Source organism: Candoia aspera, chromosome 3, assembly GCF_035149785.1.
Source record: "Candoia aspera isolate rCanAsp1 chromosome 3, rCanAsp1.hap2, whole genome shotgun sequence".
Lineage (NCBI taxonomy): Eukaryota > Metazoa > Chordata > Lepidosauria > Squamata > Boidae > Candoia > Candoia aspera.
Window position 1 is genome coordinate 208,654,470 of NC_086155.1, and position 24,194 is coordinate 208,678,663.

At 48.3% G+C, this 24,194-nt stretch overlaps 1 protein-coding gene across 1 annotated transcript; it reads right to left on the minus strand.

Moving 5' to 3' along the window:
- Positions 1-6,266: 6,266 nt before the first annotated feature.
- ZFTRAF1 (zinc finger TRAF-type containing 1) lies at positions 6,267-24,111 on the minus strand. Its single transcript, XM_063299771.1, has 4 exons — positions 23,658-24,111; positions 11,798-12,036; positions 10,551-10,762; positions 6,267-7,678 (listed from the first exon to the last, which is right to left on the minus strand). Exons 1-4 carry the CDS (start codon positions 24,012-24,014, stop codon positions 7,287-7,289), a joined length of 1,200 nt encoding a protein of 399 aa, XP_063155841.1. The 5' UTR covers positions 24,015-24,111; the 3' UTR covers positions 6,267-7,286.
- Positions 24,112-24,194: the final 83 nt, after the last annotated feature.

Sequence of the window (24,194 nt, forward strand, 5' to 3'; positions counted from 1 at the left end):
GGGCGAGTTCGGCGCGCGGCGGGAGCGGAGACGGGCGGTGTCCGGGGCGGAGACGGCCCTCCCGCGCCGCGGGCGCCCCGGCGGGCGTCGGGTGGCCGGCCGCCGCCTGCGGCAGAGGGGCTTCAGCCGGCCGGCTGGTCCGGGCTCCCTGCCAACCGCGGCCGCTTTGAGCCGCGTTGCCTTCCACGCCTTGGCTGGGGAGTTCCGGGAGTTGAAGGCCACGCGGCTCAAAGCGGCCGCGGTGGAGAAAAGCTGGGCGAGCCGCCCGGGGAGGATGGTCGCCCAGCCCCCCTCCCCCGCTTGCCTTGTGCCCCCTTCTCCGGCCCACGTCCGTGGCTTGGAGCCGGCCTGCCTCAGCCCGTCCCGGAACGGCGCGGCGGGCTGCACTGCCGCAGAGGGACGCGCGAGCCCTGCTCGGAGCCTACGGAGGCGGCCCGCCTCTTCTGCGTCCCCCAGCCGTCCGGCTGTGTTGCGACTCGAACTCCCCGCCTGCAGGGAAGGCACGGGGTCGGGGAAAAGGGTCCCGCGTAACGCCGGGTCTAGTCCAGCGCGGGGCATCGGTGGTTCTGCAGCCGCGGTCAAGTTGCATCTTGCTGTCTCGCAACCCTGCAAGGGAGCTGGGAGGGACCCGAGAGCTGTAGTTCAGACGTTACCTGGAAAGGCACAGGTTCCCCATCCCTGATTAAACTGTAGTTGCCCTAGACGAGGAACCAACCCTGACCACCAAGCTACCCCACATTCAGCCGCGCCCGAAGCTCAGCTCAGCTCAGCTCTTCACGCGATTTGCCAGCTTCAGGATTACTGCTCCATACATTCTGCTGTTGAAATATCTACTGTGCACAAATAGCATGTTTACATGAGATGTTTGAACAAATATTTAGAAACACCACTTTCTATTCTAAGCCTCAACCACCCCTTCCTGCTGCCCTGGGCCACTTTATTTCAAGAGAAAAGGGGATGTGCAAACCTGGAATAATAATAAAAAAAGACCCCAACACAAGCGCCTTACGGGGCAGCAGGTGCCGTTTCCACACATGCCCTGATACGTGATGTCACAATTTGTAGGAGTTAAGAGACTGCCTTTCCACCAGCTCAGAGTATCCAGGACTACGTGGCCCATTGGGTTGCAACCACATTTAGCGGAGGGATTTGTGGGGTTCTCCAACCCTGGAAGCCTCGTGATGCGGCTCCCCCACTGCCTGCTGTTTCTTCAAATCAGCATCTGCTGTTACGTGAGTGAAAATAGGTTCCAAATCTCTACAGGAGCTCAGGTGGGGTGAAAAGGTTAGGGTTTCTCATAGGCAGCTCTTCACAGAGGGAGCACAAACCCCAGGGGTGATCTGGCTCCCAGCACCCTCACTGGGAAGCAGGCATGGGGGGGGGATCACAGGCTGTCTTCAGAGACCCTGGTGCATGCTAAGTTTGCTGCACTGCTTCCACTGGGGTGGCATGTCGGGCCCCGGATTTGCTCAAGGACTCCAAAAATAGAGCGCATTCTCTTCCTGTTTGATTCCCACCAGACATATTTAAATGCCCATAAACTGCCAGCCTTGTGGCAAGCCACAACTTCAGGCAATGCCGAAGTCTTCTCATCCTCTTCTAAGTGGTAAGGACCGGCCTGGGCCACTAAGCTTGGGCCCATCAGGAGGAGCCTCCCTGGCCCTTGGGGGCAGCACCGCAGCCTGAACCAAGTTGTCACCAAAAGCCTTTTAGGAAGGGAAGGGTGCAGATCATCATCCATGGCTCCAGAGGCCAACCACACAGAAATGGCAGGAGCAGGGCCTTCTCCACACGCCCTGCAAGAGCCGTCTTTAAGCAAAAGGTGGGATATGATTAAAAGATGACTGACAGGTGGGCTTCATCCCAGGTTTTCCCAAGGGTGTTGCCCTCCAGGCGGACTCGTCCCCCTCCTCCCCACAGAAAGCCCCAGGTGGGACGGTATAAATATCAAAACTCACTGGGACAAAATGCTGAAGGTCTTAAGTGTTGGGGAAGAATTAGGGAAAATGGGTGTGGGCCAGGGAGAGTCAGGATTGCTGTCACAGGCCATGTGGGCACAGACTTACTCTTGGCACTTTCTGTTTAGACTTTGCCGTGCCCAAAAGACCACCAAATCTTTATTTTACAAAAGGGGAGGGTTTTCCCTCCCAGTAGATGGTTCTGCAGCCTCTGCCACCCTTTGGGAAGACCAACTTCGCTACAGCCCATCTGGAAAGGCACTGCACGTTGACCAGTCACACACACACACACGGAGACAGCATGGTTTGGCAATATTTTTTAACTACGTTACATACAGAAACTTGAAACGCAGACCACAAAAGAACGAAAGAAATCATTCCCAACGACATTAAAACCATTCCTCATTTTAAAAGCCATTTAGGTATATGTTTAGTGCTCACAAGAATGGGGAAGACACACGGACGGAAGCAGCAGAAGCGATGAACAGGCTCCCAGCAGTGGTGCTGAAGCTGCCACAGCCCCTCCCTGCTACTGTTGCCCCATGTCTCCCACGTGTTGGGGGGGGGGTGTCGGCGTGACAGGGGTGCCAGCCCTGCGATAGAAAAGTGCCTGGAGAGAGAACCCAGCCCCGCCCGTATTTTTCTGAGCAGGAGCCCCTGGCTGGATTCTGAAGTCAGAAGAAAACCCCTCCCTGCGCAACCCAAAACCAGGAACACAAATCATGAAAACTGGGCCAAGTACAAAGGACATACAATCTTGCAAACAAGCCATTTTCTTTTTAAATTATTTTAAACTCTACATTCACTAGTTAAATAAATTACCCACAGTGAATACTGTAAGGAGGTTTGTGGCCTGCCAGGCATTAGGTCCTGGCACAGAGAAGCAGGCTACAATCTTTAGTCGTCTAGCCAGAACTAGACAGGTAAGGCTCAGCTACCAAGCAGAAGTTGGACGGAGTCCCAGGGAAAGGAGGCAGTGGAGAGACGGAAGGTGAAAATGGGGGCAGAAAGCAAAGGCGCTGGCAGTGAGGCCCTGGCTGGACAGGGGTTCCCAAGGAGCCCAATTACAAGGCTGTGCAACGGAAAATAGCCCGTCGGGTAGCGATGCCCTTATGGATCTGAGTTCCGGCTCCTCTGATGTGTCTATTCCATCTTCAAAGTGGCTTGTCCTTCACTATCTACAGAGTCCAGCAGAGATCTTTTAGGTCTTCAGGATCACAGCCAGGGAGTCAGGCAGATGACTCTATCTAGCACTGATCTTGAGAAAGAGTTGTGCTGAAAGAGAAGCTGCAGGGGGCAAGAACTATCCACTCCCCCCCACCCTGACAATGGCACAGGTCCATCAGACACGCCTCTTCTGTTTACACTGCAGAGAAGGAAAAAACATCAGTTGATCAGCTGCTCCTGAAGGGAGCTCTTCCAAGACCAGGACCGGCTGCACTGAAGTAATTACACAAAACTTCCCTGCAAAGAAATTTACCGGGGATAAAAGGATGTTTTTAAAGCCAGAAGTGAAATATTGTAGTCCTGCTCACAGCAGAACAGGAAGACAACAGAGATGCTAATATCCAAGGCATGTTGTGAGACGCTCATGCCTGTAGTTCCCTCCAAGTGGCGACCAACACCCAAACCTCTACTTTGGCCCCCTCAACCCACTAGTCCAGTTTGCTCCAACGTGGCACCTTCCAAACATACCCGCCTGCAATTCCCACAAGGCTGGGAAAGATCCAGAGGATGGCAGGTTGGAAAAGGCCGGGCCACGATAAAACCTACTTCTGGATGCTTGGCCACGTCAGTACAGACATAACTATTTTCAAAGAGGGCAGATACGCTAAGACCACTAAAGAGGTCATCTGCTAAAACATTTCCACTTTCAGGCTCAATGATGTATTTAGAAAGACAGGAGAGCCAGCAAAAAAAGATCCACGTAAGCTGGATTCCTTCAAATGAGCTCTAGAATGAGAGTCGAGACACTGCTTTCTCCAGCAGCATTCTAAGACTGCAAAACTTCAGTGCACCTCCCTTTCACATACTCTAAATGAGTGCCAAGTGAAATGCAACTCCCCCCCACCCCACCCCGTTCTTTGAGATCCACCTTTTCTTTGGAAAGTCAGTCAAATCAGCTAAGTGATGCAAATTGCCACACACACACCAGCTCTTGATTATGTCTCTTTTCTAAAAAGGGGCCTAGCCTTGGGGATAGCAGCATCCCTCCAGCATTTCCTGGGTGTAGCTCCCTCCTCCGCTTTCTCAACGTAAAGGAGCGGTGCGCAGGCCAGCAGAACATGACAGGCAAGCAATGCCTTCTTGCAGTACAGTGGGCGCTCTTCATCACTCTGGAAATCTCTAGTATGTCAGGGCCGCACAGAACGCCTAGCAGCATGCTGTGTGTGCGTGGAATCAAACTTCAGCTCCCACACTGGAAACTTCAACAGAACTATTTGTTCCCGAGGAAAGAATTGCTAGCTTCTGCTAAACGAATTCTTCTCCTCCTGCACTCTCTCGCACATGGACAAAGTTAGAGGACGCGTGCAGCCTCCTCCAGACGGCTGCAAAACAAGGCGGATCTACCTGCACTTTTCCCAAGGTCGGTTTCACCCCTAAATAGAACTCATGGAAGGCAGGCTCTGGGACACTTTTTTACACATACCCAGTAGGTCTTTGGCCACTGAAGACTCTGAGTGTAAAATGGGCTTTTGTTTCAAGGAAAATACCGGGCGTGAGATCCTTTCTAGCACACTAGCTTGGAGAGGACAGATCTTAATTCCACAAGTGCTCCAATTCAAAGGTGAGAGAGACTCTAATACTGTGTCCTAATGAAAGACAGCTCTCTTGAAATTATCTTTACGGGGCTTCTGCTCCTAGGAAAAGCACGTCCTGCTGGTCTATAGCTCCCTGCCATTCATATCCAGACATGCTGTACATTCTCTCGTGTGCACTTCATGGGCATTAAGCCACGATCATTATCTTCACTCCAAATACATACGGAAACACGCTCGGTGGAAGTGGGCTTCACGAGTTGTCACTGAGCTGCACGCTTGTAATCTAGATAACTTTACGTGTGTTACTCTTCATAGATCATTTTCAGAACAATCTTGCAGACTGCTGGCTATCAAGAAGTGCCAGTTACAACAGAGAATGGGCATTTTCACTTGATCTTAGCCAAAAGGCTAAGGAACCATGGATGTGCCAGTTACAAAAAAAAAAAAGTCACACAAAAATAACCTGCAGTCTACTTTGCAGAGATCAAGAGGTAGTTCCTAGTTTAAAGTCACTGCCGCACCTTAGAGCCAGACAGACTGATGCAAACAGATTGGGGCTTTGAGAACTCCTGCCTGGGAATCTTCAAACCTGAACCGAAACAACAGTGTGTGTGACTCACCATTCTTCCTCTGCTGTTTATCTTGCAGGAGAAGCCGGGCTATTCACCCACTTCTCAAATTTTAAAACAAGAAGCCGGAAGGACTGTCCCCCAAGCCAAGCCTTCTGCAGAACCATTAACACCTCAGAAGCTGGAACATCCCAGAAGTATTCTGGTGAAGAGCTTGCCAACCTTCCATCGTATTACCAATGGATTCGTGCTTTTGTCCAAACGAAGCAAAAAACAAAAAACCCCACCAGGACAGTCTTTGCGACTAGCCAAACTGAATTCTGGAGTTGTGTAGGGCAGCCCACCAGCTTTTGCAAAAACAAAAAACAAGGGAGCCACCTAGCAGCAAGCATGACCCGTTACACAGCTGTGAGTTGCACAGGACTTGAGGGCTGTTATAGACTCAGCCACTTTTCTAAAATTAGATGTGGTCGGGAGGTAGGAGGAGAAAGGGGGAATATGCAAGTGAGAACAGAAATGATATTGTTACTCTGTACAAGCTGCAGGAAAGAAAGCACCTGCAACACAGTTTCACGCTTGTAAAACATACCTGATCCAATTAGTTCCTATAAAGTGTAACTGCAGTCACATGCAGCTTCCTTTGAAAAAAATGAGGTGAGGATGCCAGGTAGGGTTTTGAAGGAAAAGAAAGGAAATAATATTGACAGCACAATCAACATATTTCTCATGATACATACTAGACTTCATCCACCACCCGTTCCCCCATCCCACTTTAAAATAGGTTTTAAGAGCAAGAAGCAAATATCCCTGTAGATCTCACTGAAATTTGGTGAATGTCTCCCACTATCCTCATCCATAAACTTGCTATATTTTTATATATATATATATATATATATATATACACACACACACACATATATATATATATATACACACACACACTTTTTACATACATAAAATCACACTGTAAAATTGCATAATTACTAGAAGAGCCTGTTAACTCATTTGCACAAGGATGTTCAAAATACTGGGAAAGTTCCCAAAACGGACAAAATAAATCACCCTGCATTCCGAGAACTGCACTGATTTGGGTTGGCTCTATGCAACTTCTTAGCCTGTGTTGGGGGGGGGGGGTCTGGGGGGATGGTTAACAAAACAGGACAGTGTAGGAAGCCACAGGGAGGGGTCTCTGGGTGCTTTGTGAAGTGCAATTCAAGCCACTTTGAGGGTGCTGCTTCCTGCTAGAAAGGACCAACTTTCTACGATCCCTCTGCCATTGGCCTCCAATGAACCTGCCTTCATGTCAAACAGTCACCAGCTCAGACACAGTGAAAAAGCTGGGGGGGCGAGGGGGGCGGCAGGGAGAATCCTCTGGACTGATACATTCATGGAAGTTTGCGGTGCTCTGCTGCTCGTTCACACCAGGAAGCACCCTCGGCAGAACTCATCATTCGGGGCACGTGGCACACGCTCCAAGTAGGAGACTGGCAACCCCCCCTTCTCGGGGTCCCTGAAGGTATCGGCTGGAGAACGCCCCGCTTCTTTTATTCCAATGCAACAAGATCTGCCCACCACTTCCCGAAGCTGTGTGACACTTGCTGCTCTCAGGACAGAAGGCCACCCACTAGGATGGAAGCACAGAGGGGACCTCTCCCCCGACACCCCATCACGGAGATCACACACCACCACGACACGGATGCAGCCGTTTCACAATGTATTGACTGGTGAATGCCCTCGAGGCCCCCTCAGGCCTCCTCAGTACCCTGCATCAAGCCAACTCCCCAGTCGCCTTTTCCGGGCAGAAGTGGGGAGCACCAAAGAAGGCAGCACTGCTCAGAGCTGTTGTATGCCACACATGCAAAACGTCCTCTTTAAAATAATCAGATAACTGTGGAATTGTAACGGGGCTGAGGCAGCCATACGAGGTAACGCTGGTTCAGCGGTGCGTGCTCTGTCTCCCCCTTCCTCTCTCGGTCACTCTCCCAGTTTAGCTATGCTTACTTCTGTATCTGGAATATAAAGAGACGTAGGTTGATGTTCTTGGCAGCCAGCAATTTGTTACATTCCACAGAGTCTATGATGGGGAGCGGCATGTAGTCTGTTTCATTATTCTCGTTGGAGAAGACAAAGTGATAGATCACCGGGTTGATTTTCACATCATCGTAAGGTCCTTTGAGCAGCAGGAACGAACACTCCATGGGGGAGCTGATCTTACTCTTGAGAATAAGCTGGAAAGAGAGGGTGCGCTTACAGGACAGGTTGGGGTTGCGCTCCGAGTCGTTAACCCGGGCCTTCAGTACCCACGTCTGGTTCAGCACCGTAAACCTGGGCGTCTCATAGTAAAGGCGCGTGATGAAGTCGTCGGTTCGGTAAGGACGGAACTGAACCTCTGCAAGACAGCAAGAAGGAGGGGTTGGGGGCAGGAAAAAAGGGGAAAAGCACAATTAAACAAGAGAAACCTGAAGCAGGAAGAAACAAAGCTCGAGTTACCTGTAGCTACTGTGTGTGGCCGTCTTTGCCAGGACGAAAGGAGACAAGGGTGAGGGTAGCCATTCAGAGCTAGTTAGGGGCAGAAGCAGTTTGGCTTTGTGGAGGGGGGAGGAGGAGAAAAGCAGATAAAATCAATGCATTTTATCACTGCAAAACCACAACACAGTTTCATCATTGCTAAGGATTTGTGGAGAGAGAGAAGCAACAGGGAAGCTCAGATACGGTTAATACAACCACTGCAAGTGCAAAGGGCGTGCCCATCTGAACGCCTCAGCAGCGTGACAAGAAGCCCATCCAAGAGTCAGGGACCGGTCAGGCCTGGGAGCTGGATGGCCACGACCCGTCTCCCTTCCCCAGGGGCAGAAGGAATTCCCATGGTGGGGGCGTCTTCAGTCTTCCGGCCTCGTCCAGCTCTCTGCGCCACAGCTGCTGCAGCCTCGGGGCCACATGCGGAGCGCATCCTCAGCAGCCGCCAGCCGTGGCTCGCCGTGCCCCGCAACATCGCAGCCCAGGGCAGGCCTTCCCAGACAGCGGCTCGGAGGCCTCTTCAAGCACCCACGTAAGATTCCTTGGGAGACCGGAGTGGCCGGCCGGACACCTCCCTGCTCAACAAGGCCGATGGCTCTGGGGCCCTGGCAGGTGCCCGGGCAGTGGGGTGCACAAAGACCAAATCAGACCAGACAAGTCAGGGGAAATGGCACCTTTATTTTATTAGCGTTAACAATACAGAACTTGAGATGACAAGGCACAGCTACGCATCATCGTAAGGCAAACCCAGAACAGGTGGCTGGAGAAGCGGCTCTCAGTTTTTAACAGGGCAGGACAGCCTGGGGTTGGACGCGTGAAGCCAGAGAGCGGCACACTGAACCATTCGAGACTCGGTCCGGTGTTAGACCCAAACGGTTTAGCACAATCCAGTGTCAGTCTGTCAAAACCCCGGAGTCCAGAGAGCACCGAAGTGCTTGGTTCTATTCAAGTTTATCAAAATTGTTGGCTCAGTATTTTAAAGTCTCTGGTGGACAAAACCAGTGGCGTCTCCCAGCACAAACTCGGGGACAGGGCACCTCTGTGGGCAAGTTTGGCTTCTTCGGTGTTTCCAGAGGACCGCTAGGAGGGCGCCGCAGCAAGACCTGGACAAAGGAGGCGACGGAGTTATTCAAGCCCCACAATCAGCCCGACTCAGCACTTTCGTGCCCTCCGCGTCGAGCAGCACCACCTGCCTCTCCGGCCAGAGGCCGTCTCCTTCCTAGAGCAGAGGAAGGTCTCCGCCTCTCTTCTCTCGCAGGCAGCGCTGCGCAGTGTTTGAGAACACCGGATGGGCGAAGGCCACCCCCCGCTTCCAGCTTTCAACCTGCGCAGGTTGCCCCCCACTCTGCCCCCGCCCCTCCGCCCGGCTGCCAGGGCGCTGCCGGGCTCCGCAGGAGAGCCGTGTCCTTGGCGCGTTCAGGTCTGGCAGCATCAGGATGTCCGACTGGACTGCTGGCCACCCCAGTTCCGGCTCTGTGACCAGGGACCCAACAGGAGCAACAAGCTTTTCAGCAGAGCCGAGCGGCGGCTGGTCACCTTCCTTCACAGCCGGAGTTCACCAGGACTCCATTTTGTCTGCTTTCTAAGCTCTAAGCACCTTCTTTAACTGGGCTAAGAAACGCGGTCATGACCTGAGGCTCCAGCATGTGTTGGGTCGGAGAGCAGACTATATCCAAGAAGACTCTCTCTGTAGAAAATGTGGATATTTATAGGAAAGGAAAGGAGATTTCAGCATCTGTTTTCCTCCCGCTTCCAAGAAACCCCACCGCCATTAACAGTGCCTTTTTCGTGCAATTCTGCTGAACCTGCTTTGCGCCTCCTTCGAGATTCAGAGAAGGAGAGCCACAAGCTTACCTGCAAGAGCAATTTAGATCCATCAGGCTAAACCGACATTTCTTTCTTTCCCCACCCTGAGTATTTACATCTCTTAACTGAATGCATGCACAGGTTGCTGGCTTTGTGTACTAGATCATGAAACCAGAACAGTTTTTCATACTAGAACATTACAGGCTGTTTCAAATTCCAGGGGAGGCAAAGCCCACCACAAACTTTCAGAATGCCTACAGCAACCAAGAGAACAGTCACCCTGCTGAACAGCATCTAAGCAAGACATGCTAAAATATTTCACCCCACAAGAAAGGACTTTTGCATAAAGCTCATCAACACACTATTAAAACACCAGAATTCCAAACAAGAGAAAACTCAGTATTTAGTGGACACAGAAATAGAGAAAGGAGCAGAACCAGCACTGATTTTAATCGCAAGTCTGTATCCTTTTCTGTCAGCCACCAAATACAACCGCAACACCTTACCTGCATTTAGGAAAGATCCTTCTTCCGTGTGACACCAGTGCTCCCCAGCGGAGTAATCCACAGAAGGAAGAACGCTTAAGCGCCGTTCAGTTCTGCTCAGGCAGCCTCAATGGTGCACACAGAACTTGCCGTTCCCTCCCACTCCCCACCCCGCCCAAATCCCTTGGGGTGACATGTGCCATTAAGCCGCGGGCCTCCCTTAAACTTGGATTCTCAAGCCAAACAGGGAGACCTCCAGGAATGAACATGTGGGGTGGAAGCCCTGCCTGACCAGCAAAGCCTCACTCTTCCGAGCAACAGTTGCTGTATGTCAGGTGGGAGAAACAAGTTAATCAGCAGACACCACAGAAACAAGACACGAAGAGAAAGGCAAGGAGCAAGAGTTGCCGCATCGGCCCGTCTGTCCCAAGCCAGGCCGGTCCCGGTAATTACCTGTGTAACCAATCTTCTCAAAGCTGAGCAGGCCAAAGATGCTGTTGTAGAGCTGCATCTCCTTTTTATGCGTTTGGTCCATTTCATCCAGAATCTCCATCAGCTCATTCCCCGTCTTGGTGGGGTGCGTGCACTCCGCTTCATGGACAGTCAGCTCGTGGTAAGGGCCCTGCCACGGGCACCCAATCCGCTTGTACTTGCACTGAGTCACCCTGCAGAGTGAAAGTGGGGCAGACCTCCAATGAATGGGAAGCAAGGGCCACATGACAGAGGCAGCATGGGGCCACGAGACTGTAGTGCAGCCAGAACGGGACACGGCAAAGCTGATCTCTTGGCCTCAAGAGGCACAACTGCCAGATTTTTCTGCCATGGAGACAATTCTCTCCATGAAAGAAATTAGAAGACCATCTGATCCTACCATGGACAAGAGCCAACATTTGTTGAAACTGAACAGAACACCTCTGATTTTTGTAGAAGCCATCTAAACCCATGATCGCCACGTTCTTACATGCACCCCCCTTCCAATTCTGGTATACATTATGTGAAGCCAACGTCCCTTGTGTCTGTCCTGAACCTGTTGTCAGTTTCAGTGGGTGGCCTCCATGATCGACTTAAGACTGCTTTTAGAAATCTCCTAGGTTCCACATTTAAAGGAAGAAACGGTCAACAAAAGAGCTCCCCAACTTCAGCCTTTCTTTATAGATGCATCATATGGCATTATGATACTAACTGTATCATAATTTTCAAATCCTTTTCTAGTAAGATCAAGAGTGACAGCTGTCACATTCACCAGCGTAATTAGCAGAAACCTGCAAGGAACATTTGATCACCCTAAGGCAGCTCTCCTTATTTAGATAACCAAGTGAGGTTCTATTAGAATATAATATGGGGAAGTTTTTTAATCATGCTCTACCATCTCTGAATTTAACTACCTTGAAATAGGTCTTCACCAAACGCATCACATCGGGCCACCCCCACCGCTGTGCTGCTGGCGAGAGGTAGCTTCCACCAGTCCCCCAAGATCTGCCCGTTCCAGGCAATGAAGGTGACCTTGCCAGCTTGGGACTCTCTTAAAGTGTTGAGCCACGCCTTCCAGAATCCCAAGAGATGTGGTCACCCTTGGGCTGGCCAGGAACCCTGGGAGTTGTATCCACCATAACAGAGACAGAGCTGGGAAAGGCAGCTCCAGTGGTTTTGCCTTCAATTCGGCTGTAGCACCATAAGAAAGAGTGAGCAATGCCATTTACCTGTCCTGGCATTCTTCTTTCTGGTGTCTTTCCAGAAGAGAGCGAGGGAACTGCCTCATGCAGAAACCACACTCTGAGGGCAGTTCGCTCACTGCTTTTTCTACAGCGAGATTTCGGCAGCAAAGGCTCTTGCTGATCTCGCAGCGACAATTGGGACAGGTAGCCTGTTCCTCCTTCAGCCGGGCATCTGCCAGTAGGTGAATGAAACATCCAGCACACATCAAGTGACCATTTGTACACTGTGAGAAAAAGGGAGATTAAAACTTCAGAGGCCTTCTACCACAGACAGCGCCAAAGAGTTGCCCTGTTGTCTGCATCACACTTGCATTTCAGCCACTTTCAAAGGTTCACCACTGCCCACCCCAGGATTCTCATGCAGGTGCTTGCATTTTAAAGTGGCATCTGTTTGATAAAGGCCTTTATTGCATTCCTGGACATAGTTACAAAAAGAAGATGGTGCCTCTTCTAGTGAGAAACAGCACGAACAGAAAAATAATTCAGAATTCTGCCCACCTCTGCGTAAGCATTCACAGATCATATCCAACATTCTTGCTTTGAACTGGACCCTATGCAAACTCAAGGGGTTCGAGCCCAAGCTGTTCAAAAGCAGGGACCAGAGCAGCATTATGCTCAACTCTGAAGGCCTACCTTTCTTTTCTCAGCCTGTCCAAGAGCTCAGGAATGTGGAGGGATTTTTTTACAAGTCCTACACAAGACAAAGATGATTGTGGAACATTATTTTGAAGTGCTTATACTATCACAACAGGAAGCAGTTTCAAGGTAAGAAAATCTGCTGTCAAGGAAAAGCACCTGATCTTTGGGTTATTGTGTCTCAACAGATGGAACTTAATTAAAATCATGGAATGCGGAGCAAGAAACCACCTAGAGGAGTCCCAAACATTCCATGTTCAAAGACGTATCTATAATTTTTTGAATCAAGCTCAACTCCTGACTTCATGGATACATCCATGTAGTTTTCTGGTGGACAACACAGAAGTGGTTTACTGTTGCCTTCCACTACAACGTTTTTCCAACTTCCCAGTCTGGCCTATAGCCCTGCTGGTCTTCCATTTAAGCTTCAACCAAGGCTGATCCTGTTCAGCTCTTCAAGACCGCTAAAGTCACTTATGCCATTTAAGTAAATACAAAGTCACGCACATTAGAGCATAAAAGAACGCTCCAGCTTTATACATACACTGATACAAACTGAGCTGTCTGTAGCTATGCAGGAAAAGGTGTCAACGGGCATATTGATGGAAGTGTAAACTGCCCAGGGTCCCTCCTTGGGAGGGAGATGGGCGGTGATAAGGTTTGATTGATAAGTAAATAAAGTGACCCTATCAACACTCTACACGTGGATTTTCAAAAAGCCTCGACCTGTCCTTTTAAGGATCACTAACTGGTAAAAACAGAAAACAAAGAGTAGGAATAAATGGGCAATTTTCTTAATGGAGGGAAACGAAATGGAGTTCCTCCAAGTCCTGTTCATAAATGATCTCACTAAGCAGTAAGACGCTGAGGTGAGTAAAAATGTTCAACATTCAAGGACCAATCAGTCAATCAGTGTATTGCTACAGTGCCATCCCTGGGGGTTGCCTAAGCCTCCACATCCCCAAAGCATTCCTAACAGCCAAGTCTTTATGGCCTTTGGGAAGCCCAATAAGGTGAAGGAGGACCAGATATCAGGGACAGGCTCTCCCACAGAAGAGCGGCCATCCCCGAGAAGGCTTGCCCCCCACATCTTGTTGATGGCGTTCCCTCCACTAAGGGACCCACAGCAGGTCCTCTTGGGGAGAGTGAAAGCCACTCTCTTGGACAACTTTAAAAGTGCATTGGACAAATTCATGAAAGACGGTTCAAGGGCAAGCTTCGGGTTGCAAGGCACATGCCTCCAAATAGCCACAGGAGGGGTTACATCTCCCTCTTCTTCTTGCAAGCATCCAGAGGCATCTGGTTGGCCGCTGGGAGACCAGAATGCCAGCAAGATCATTCTTCAATCCTTTAGTTTCTAATATCACTCTACCAACAAAAGACCTTTTTCGCTTTCTGGCTGGTCAGGAGTTGCAGCCTAACCTAGAAAAAGCTGTCCCACTTTGCTCCAAGGTGTCAGTCAAGAGTAGTTAGGAATTCTGGGCACTGTAGTCTTCATGTATCTAAAGGGCAGCAGGTTGGGAAGAGATTACACATCTGCTGACCAGTTGAAACCAACATTAATGATAATGCAGAAATCTTTCTCCATCATTCTGTGCATTCTGTGTACAGAATGGCATGTTTGGTCAGTGTACACCTAAGTAGACAAATCTCACCTCTCCTTTGCTACTGTAGTGCTGCACCAACAATGCACATAAATATTAATATATTCCTAATGTACTTCCTGATGAGGAACAGCATCTAGAAGGTCCAAATTCCTGTGGAACTGGTTCTTTCTGCAGTGTTTAAGAAACAAAGGCAGGCCTGTGGCCTTGAAAGGACTGTGTTCCATTGCATCTAGCAGACACATCCACCCCTTCATTTCTGAAAGTCTTCCTGAGAGATTTGGGAAACAAGACGCCAGCTTTTCTTGTTTAAAGTAACTCAAAATACCACATGGAGCTTCATACCTTAATTGTGCAAAAAAAGCAGAACAATTAAATTCAGGTATAAACCCAAGGAGTGGTCTTTGCCTACTGCAGCACAAGCCAGTCAAAATCTTTGAGCCGGAACTATCTCAAACCTTCAGCCACTAACTGAATGAGGGGAGCTGCATCAAAGAAGGCAAAGCAAGGGCAGTTTTGCCCTGCACGTTGTACAGTTCAGGACAGCTCTATATGAATTCCAGGCTGAAAAGAATGCCGGCATTTGGGTGACAGCGACTGGCCCTGAGAGGAAGAGAAGAATATCCTCCCTCTCCACCATCACTGCTTCCACACTGAGTTGTGTGTTGAAAGCTTGTAGGCATCCCCGCAGGGATCCCAGGTATGTCACACTCTTACACCATGGAGGAATAAAAAATAAAATAACATAACATAACATAAAATATAAAATAAAAAAATTTAAAAAATAATAAAATAAAATAAATAATAATATAAAATAAATGATAAAATAAAATAAAATAAATAATAAAATAAAATAAAATAAATAATAAAATAATAAAATAAAATAAAATAAAATAAAATCACACCTGAATGCTACATTGACTTGTTTTTTCCACCACTGTCCTCCTCTCCCCTTTGTTTCAGGGGGGGTTTCAAGGCATCTTTCATTCAGCAGCACAGTCTGAGTTGCACAAAGTCTGAGTTGTACAATTCCGTTGAAAGATGAGCATAGACTATACTAATATTGTGAATGTTCCCTGCCCAAGGTTACGACTAACTTCGTATGATCCTGCTAAATGGGCTACAAAATGTGCTGATCTGGCTTCCAAAAACAATCAACCCGTGCTTTTCTAAAGACACCCTCAAGTCAAAGTCCACGCCTGCTGATTACATCCACGCACTTCTCCTGGCGGTCTCATGGAAGCGGTCTCACCTTCCGGAATGATTTTCAGCTTCCGAGCCTAGCCTCCCGATCACAATCTTGCATTCCATCTGCTACAAAAAGGTGATACCACCTGCGTCCTGAAGAAGTCAATCAATCCTTTCCTTTAGCAGTTATGGCCAAATCACTCTCTCTCCTTAGCTGCTGCTTTACCTCTACCAGCTTAAGCAGTCCAAGAGCCTGCAAGCTGAAGAAATGAAAAAATGCAACATGAAATGCAGCATCTGCCATACAAAGAAAGAACCTGATGCATGAAGGCTGCAGGCTTTCCACAAAAGATTGCAACACATTCCAGTCGATGAAGGAACAGCAGGAATCCCCCTTTGCCGAATTAACTAGGAATCCATTATAAAGGGAGCCATCGGCATGAGTCTCCTTGGTACCAGACATTGCCTGAATTCAATCCCATTTCAAATATTCAAATATTCCATATTCAAATATGGAAATTGGCAAGGGGAAGAATGTAGAAATAGCTCTAAGGAGAACTACTGACTGCATAACACTAAACCAAGATATTAAGCATGGTTTGTTGAGCAAGTCATATTCAGACAAGCCAAATGATAGATTATTTGACCAAGGTCTTCTATCACACAACTGAAATGGTATCCCAAGATCCTAGCAAAAATATAGATTTCCATCTGTGTTTGCGCAAGTGTTTTGTCTATTGCTTGTATCAGGTTTTTTACCTGTTATTTTGAGAATGCTTTCTATATGAGTGGGATGCTGGAAGGAAGAGGAATATTTTAGGAGATTTTTGGTTTTGCCAAAATAACTCAAGTACAATGCAGAAGCATGTAGCTGGTAGCTGGTATTGTTCACATCCAATAGATCAGTAATAGTGGGGGAAGAGATGCAGAACCTCATCAAAGCCAGTCTGGTGTAGCCAATTTGAATAACTACCTGAGGAATCTGCACTACTACTTAGGAACACCTAAGGTCAAATACTCATGCAGCTATCTTGAGCCAGGTCACTCTCTCCTCTCAACCTGGTAGGCATGGTTTCTTCTCATATAGTCAGACTATAGTTGGGCACTACAGCAAGCAAACAAAAAACAAAAAAACAGCTTGCTACTTTATGAGAGCTGCGCCTTAATGAAAGATTATTGTTGCTTCTGGCAACCATTGAGATCTTTCAGCGGAAAGTCAGACCTTGGATCTCTACCTGAGAGAAAGGCAGAATGAAAGAACTGTAATACGAAAGTGGGATTTCTAGAGAGCGTATTTTGAAAAATGTATATAAATGCAAGATTCTTAGGAAGGCTCTTACAATTCCAATGGAGTGCACAGCAACCTTTTAGTTAAAATGATACAAACCGCGAAGAAAGGATAAGGAATTTCTCACCATGCTCTTCTGAGCACTGAACATGACATTCCTGTCATCTTCCAAGCTGATCAAGTACTCAGCAGAAGCTTATCAAGCTTTTGCGTTTCAAATTCCAGAGGAGTTACTAGAGATCTGGCTTGTTCCCTACTACGATCTACTGCACACACAAAGATGATTTTATGAATGGTGAATTAACTTTTTATCACATAATGCACAGCTTTTATCAACTTAATGTGACATACAGGCCCATTTCAATAACAAAATTATGGATTATTCTGAGGTTATACAAATCTTAGCTTATTTAACCATGCTAGTTAGCCATCATGAGTGCTTACTTGAAGGAAGGATTTAAACTGAATAAATTATTTATTATCCTAGTTTGTATTTGTGCTCCATTTATTCCTTCTAGAGACTAAAATAAAAAATGGAGAAAAGTCAAATCAAAAACCTTCTTGTCAAGCCAAAAGTTAGCTACTGCTTTTGTAAAACAAATTTACACTTCAGCTGAAATCTCCGCTCAGCTGTATCTCACACAGGTATTTGGATAAATAAACTGCTTTGTATCAATCCCACTATCCATAATATAGAGGTTAAGATATCTGCCATAAAAAAATTGCAAAGCACTTTGTAGATCATATTGAAATATAATTAATATTAACCATATTTATGATCTCCAAGCTCTTTAGAAAGGACAGCCTTTCCTGAACATTCGTAGCATTCAAGACTAGCAGTCAACCTGCCATTCATCTCTTTATACTGCTGCTCCAGTGCATCTTCTTTTAAATCAGTGGCATAGCAAATAATCCTTTTAATTTTACCTCACCTTCAGGAGAAGCAATACCACATGTGCATGTTTAAAAAAAAGATAAAACCCATAGCTAAAAATATGTGGACTAATGTAGGTCATAGTTTAAAAAAAATTGACTACAGCTCCCAGAAAGCCCAGACATACCTGATGCCCTCTACAGCTTCCACTGAAACTCCCCGAAATCCCATAATCAACGCAGCTGCTAAGTTTTAAATGCCTTTGTCCAATGACAAACTCCTGTACTTTGCTCTGATGGTTCAGTGAGATAACTCACTCTTCACCCTATCTATCTATCCATCCCACCTTTATTATTCTTATAAATAACTCAAGGCAGGGAACATACCCAATGCTCCCTATTTTCCCCACAACAACCACCCTGCGAGGAGAGTTGGGCTGAGAGAGGGGGACTGGGCCAAGGTCACCTCAGACGGGACTAGAACTCTCCATCTCCTGGTTTCTAGCCCGTTGCCTTCACTACTGGACCAAACTGGCTCTCCAATATCACTAGATTGCTTTCCTTTGTGACTTTCAAACAAAATCACCTACACCCAAGATACAAGGGACACAGCGGAAGGAGGTCATAGTTATTTTTGCCAACAGAGGGCAAGACACTGAAACACCCAGGCAAACATAAGTAGATAAATTTCTTGTGGGAGTTTTCAAGCCTCAAAAACATTGCTGTTATATCGTTGCCAGCTTATTCTCATATAAAAATGCTTGTTAACCCAGCTATCACTTCAGGAGAGTTTATCAAATTAATAAAACAGTGCCTTAAAAGGGAGGCTGGCACAACTCTTCCAGCACACCCCAAATTAACTTGCTGCCACTGCTTGCAAGGGGTCATTAAGAGCCAGAATGTAGCTGGACTGGAGAGCAATCAGCCATTTTCCAGAGGGATTCCAGAATCCAATTCTTTCAAAGTTGCAGATCAAGCTTTCTAGACCCCTGAAATTTCAGACTAAAAATTATTAATTCACAAAAACTAGATTTTATCAAGCCCGTGTATTTTAATATTACAGAAAGAGAGGAAGTAATCAGGTTCTGCTATTTTTTTAATGGTACTCTCCCCAGCAAGTTTTCAGAGATAAGGAAATACCACAAGTTGTTGAGAGGGATCCAGACAGACGTACTGCATGTTCTTTTCTGCCTGGATACAGAATTTTTTTCACGGCTATTTAGTAATTATTTCCAAAGGAGTAGCCATATTTCTTGATCGCAGCAAAAACACACTTGCCCTAAAGCTCTTTGTTGCGAATGGCTCTTTACAGCTTTGAGAAAAATTATGGCCACAGAAAAAGCAGAAGTCATCTTACATCCTGTTGTGCTGTAGGCCCATCTGCTTTAGAACTGTCTACAAGTGACCATAGCCAAAAAAAAGGCTTCTCCACCAAGTTTTCTTACCAAACTTGCTACCATTTTTATAGCTGCCACAGACTAAACTGAAGCAGCTTTTCCAAAAAAGTCTCCTGCTATTCCTTGAGTAGCGAATACAACAAGCAGAGCGCTTTTAATTTTTGATGGCTCAACCTGAACCAGCCATTGTTCTCTGTTCACCCTTCTACTCCTACAGTATGAGAGTATCCGTGTTACTTCTTCAGTTCTACAGTAGATGTTAAACCAAGATCAACTAATTTTATTAGAGCTCTGAAAATGACTTCAAACCAAGAGGAAAGCAGCAAATACTCTAGATAGAGTAATTACTTATTTGTTGGGCATATAGGCTGCTCCAGACCGCTGACTCTGTACAATTCTGCAACACATTTGGGACTAAAACCATACAATCAGTTAAAAACAGCAACTAGAAATATTCCCGTGGAACCAGAAATCATGAATAACAACATTAGCAATAATAAAAGGAAATCCAAATTCACAATCCTTGGCTTGGTGGAATAACTAGGTTTTCGCCAGCTTCCTAAAAGCCAGAGAGGAACAGGTGGATCGTGTTATCAGGTGCACGCTTTTCCGGAAGAGGGGCTAGGAAATGAAAAGGCATACTTAACTGGCCCCGAGGGTAACAACCTCTGAGGGGACACTGCTAAAGATCCTGATCGGCACCATCAATTCCACCTCCATAAGGAACCAAGTAATGTTTCCTCCAGGGCTCTCTGCAGTAGCAGCCTAACCACTTTCCTCACAGTCAAAAGGGGAGGCTGGCTGGGGAATTCTGGGAGTTGAAGTCCAGACATTTTAAAGTTGCTAAGGTTGAGAAACACTGTCGTAGGGGACCCTGCCTACTTCCTCAGGTCTCACAAGATCAAACACATCCCAGATAGCATCACAGGATGGAGCCACAGCCATCAGCTGAAGACCTGCCCAGCAGGCGTCGCGCCCTATGTGTATCTGAGTGACTTTATGCTCCATGGAGAACTCCTCACAGTGACCCCTTAGATGGTCTTCCTGCCCACCTTTACCCAGCAGGGTATGGGTCACTTCGAAGAGAGTCACTGGACCACCATCTGCACATGCAGTAAGAGTGGAGAGAGAGTCATATTTTTGCCAGTCTTATTGCCGCAACATAGGTCTGAGTACGGGCTCTAATCTGTTATTGATTAGATTTGCCCTGTGCTGCTGGCGCTGTCGGCATCCCTTGGTTTGCTTAATTCCCTGGAGCTACTCAGGAAACCAAGCCCTTCCGCCCTGCCCCCACGCGTCTATTTTAACTTCCAGCTTTTGGGTCTCAAGGCATCTTTCACTGAGCCATTTTTCTGACGGTAAAGTCCACCAGCCAGAAAGGCCATACAGGTGCAATTTCATCCAGAGTTGCTACCGCCTCCCTGTTCCAGCAGGTGGCTAAGGCCTCGGCAAAAGGGCCTACCACCAGCTCTGGAAAGTCTCCCTGCACCCTCTGGAAGGAATACAGTTCCATTAAGGGCCTGGGGCAGGTCAGTCAAGTAGGCCCCTCCTCCCTGTGGGGCTTTGTGGCACCAGAGATCTCTACAGCAGTCAGGGAATGATCCGACCATGACAAAGGGCAAATGTTAACATCCTCCAAGTCTTAGATCACAAGGAAAAAAAAAACTAGTGCATGGCCTCCAATATGTGTTGGACACTGGATGCCCTAGGACAGATCCAGGCAAGTTGAGGTTCCGGAGAACAATCAGCCTCAGAAACTCCGCCATCCCCAGAATAATGCCAAGCAGCTCAGGCAGAGAAGGTGCCCTGCAGCAGGGAGTATGGTACATGACCAGTATTCCCACCTTGTCCCTAGAATCCAACGTTACCATTAAGACCTCAGTTGTCTGCAGGGCAGTGCCCCTTGAGATCAGCAGTCTCCCAGATCACCACCACCACCATCCAGCTCCCTTCCCCTGCAGCTGGTGCAAGACGCAAAAAGACACATCTGAGAGGGAAATACCCCCTCCGTCCCAAGCCAGCTCTGTCCTTTCATTCACAGTAGGACTGTGGATGAGGCAAGCTTTATTACAGGCAGACCTGGCATTCAGCAGCAACAGGTGGAAGTCCAGGGCTCCAAGGACCTGGTAACCTGTTGGTTGAGAACTGGGGGCCAGAAGTGGGAACTGGCTTCAAATAGCCAACCCCCCTTCCCCAAGAGCAGCCTGCCCCTGCCTCCGACCATCTCTCCCCCGGTAATGAATGCATACAATGATTTTCCAAGATAGCTCAAAGCATTTTTAATTAGTAGGATAATTGGAATCCCCAGGAAAAAACATAAAAGTAAAAACTACAAGCCTAGTCGCCTTACGTGTGGCCTTATGCAAGAGAGCAACAATCACCAGATTCGAAACGCAGACGCTTTACTAACACGAACAATTTCATTAGCCCAGAGTTTAACCACCTATGCGCTTCCCCATCATTTTATGAAGACGGCACAATTCTAACATACTGGTATATTACAAAAAGAAAATACCATGGAGATATAATTAGGGTGCACACAACAAGTGCCACACCACCATGGTAATGACCTTCACATTTAGAGATTTAACCAACACAAATCACATGCCACTGTTACATGGTCACACAGCTTTACTGAATTCAGTCCCTGTTATATACCAATTAAATGCAAACAAACATTTAAAGAGGGAGTGAAGGAGGAAGAGAACAGATGGCCATTCTTTCCTCTCCCTGGAAAGGAATGATTAAAGCATAACTGGACAAAAGTCCATTTAACTCTTGGCTTGTTTGCTTGACTGGCTTGTCCAAAGAGGCTTTTCTGGCTTCTCGGACCTAAAATGATCACAGGAATTGGAAAGGGAAACAGTGCTCCACTCAAGCACAAAAAGAATTGAATGCTCAAAAGACGAACTTTGAAGAATGACTTCATGGTAAGAAGGGGACTAAGTTTGACAGACCACACTGTGCCACCCTGCAGGACTCCTTCGTGCCGGAACACAGAGCCAAAACAGACTATCCACCTGATGCTACCATCTTAATTCATCCAGTGGCCTGGGAAGCCTAAATCGCACATGCTTTTAGTCAGCAGACTTACTATTAATTGTAAAAACGCCTGTTTCCCATCAATCAGTGATTCTGAGCATTAAAAGATGTCTGTACTTCTTTTCCAACCTCTCTCCATTTCAGATTAGAAAGCATCTTTAACTTCTCCCTCTTCTTTTTTTGTAAGGATCACATAAGTACTTATTTCAGTACCAAGCCCTAAAATCTTAGTATTAACATTTTGTGAAATAAGTAAATTGGGGTGGGAGGAAAAGAGGCTCAAACTCTTCTGCACTAGGGGTTTTATCCAAACCACTAGTTATTAAAAAAACTAATAGCAAGGCTTTATTGGGGATACCTTACGGGGGGAGACAAGCACATCTGTCCAACAGTGTTTGCCAGTGACAGGCAATCTTCGTAAACCTCACTATCAACCCACAGGCTAGATGAGCTCTTTTTCTTCTTGTAGCCCCCTCCCTCAGTCTCCAATACTTTTCTGTTATAACTAATTTGCCTTTTTCCAGTATATATCTTTATGCAGACACATCAAGAGGCAAAATGTTCTCATGGCCAATTATAAATTTAAAAAGTAAAAAGCAGAAAGGATAATGTGCCAGTGACCGCTAAGAACAGTAAATACACTGGCTGGTCTAAATCTGCCTTCCAATTATAACGGATGATTTTGAACCCAAGTTTATGACAAAGCAGTAAATATGCATCAATTCTACCACAAAAGACGAACTCATGCAGTAGCTTATTCTTGTTTATTATGGATAGCCCCCCCTTCTTCCTGCAATTTTAAAGCAAGTAAAATATTAACAGGAGGAAAAAGACTCCCGGAGTACCATTTCCTTTCCCAGAGCACTTTATCTCAAAATAAGGCTCAATCAAAACAACTTACGGGGCTGTGTTACAAAAACTGACAGCTAAACCTGCTAACTGTAAGACCTAACAGGGAGATAGATGTATGATAAGAAAAGATCACACCTGAAGAACAGACAAAAGTGGAAGCCAGGCAGAAGGTGGGAGGGGAAAGGGACTGAGATGCAACATAGACAGATTGTTTTCCAGCTTTACTTGATGATGGGAGGACAGCATATTGTATACAAAACACCTGTATAAACACAGTCATCCTGGGCAAAGTGGAAGTATTTACGCATCTCAGTACCAATCTGACTGCAACCCTATCCTTACCTTCTTTGTTTTTCAGTTCAAAGAGCTGGTATGCCACACCATTCCATACTTACCTTTAGCATACAGGTTACTGCAACTCCCTCCCCGGCTCGCCCACCCCCCAAAAGAGGAAGATTCCTTCCTGCCCTCATTCTCATTTTCAAAAACGGCCATCTATGGGGTACTTCAAAGAGGACCACGCACAGGATGTCATTTCCTAGAGCAGGGTAACACCTTTCCCAGGCATCCTTCCTGGCTCATGAACTGAGGCGGGACTCGCACGCCGACGAAAGGGCGCGACTTCGGCTGAAGGGGCCCGCAGCCTCCGGGGATCCGCTTCACAAGCGCCGCTCCCCCTCGAGCGCCACAGCCCCCCAAGGCTTACCTCGCGACCACCCCCACCTCGAGCCAGGCAGCCTGGAAAGAGGCCTAGGGTCGGAGGCGAGGCCGGGGCCGCCCCCGGAGCGAGGCCGCAGGGAGCCCCCCTTCCCCGGGAGCCCCCCGGGGGCTGGGCCTGCCCGCCGGATCCGCAGCGGGCCCGGGCGGCCGCAGCCCCTCTCCCCCCACTGGGGCGCCCCCCTAACGCGCCGATGACGCCGGCGGACGTGGATGGGAAAGGGGCGCGCCGGAGGGGGAAGCCGCACCTGGTAGACGGAGGCCTTGGGCAGGTCGAGACACACCGTGCAGCACAGCACCGAATAGAGCCGCTCCTCCAGCTTCACGCCGCCGCCGCCGCCCTCGGCCCCGCCAGGCAGCTTGAGCCGCTTTTTGGGCGGCGCGTCGGAGTCTCGGTCGCCGCCGGGTTCGGCCTGGCCCTGCCGGCCGCCGCCCCCCGCGCCCGCCCCGCCGCCCCCGAGCGGGGCCCCCGGCTCCTCCGCGCCCCCCGGGCCCGGCCCCGCGGCCGCCGCCGCATCCCCCAGAACCAGCGGCCCCGCGGCCGCCACGCCGGCCGCCGCGGCCGCCACCCCACCGCCGGGCTCCCGCTCGTCCGGCCCCGACATGCTGTCGCTCGGGCGCAGCTTCAGCCAGCGGTGGTCAGCCCCGTTCCGGCCGCCTCAGGCGCCGCCATCTTGGTTTGGCTCCTTCCCCGGGCAGGCGGCGGGCGGGCGCCCCCGCGCCACGCCCACCGGCGCGCTCGCCCAATCCCCGCCGGCCGCTCTCGCCGCCCACGCCCTACGCCA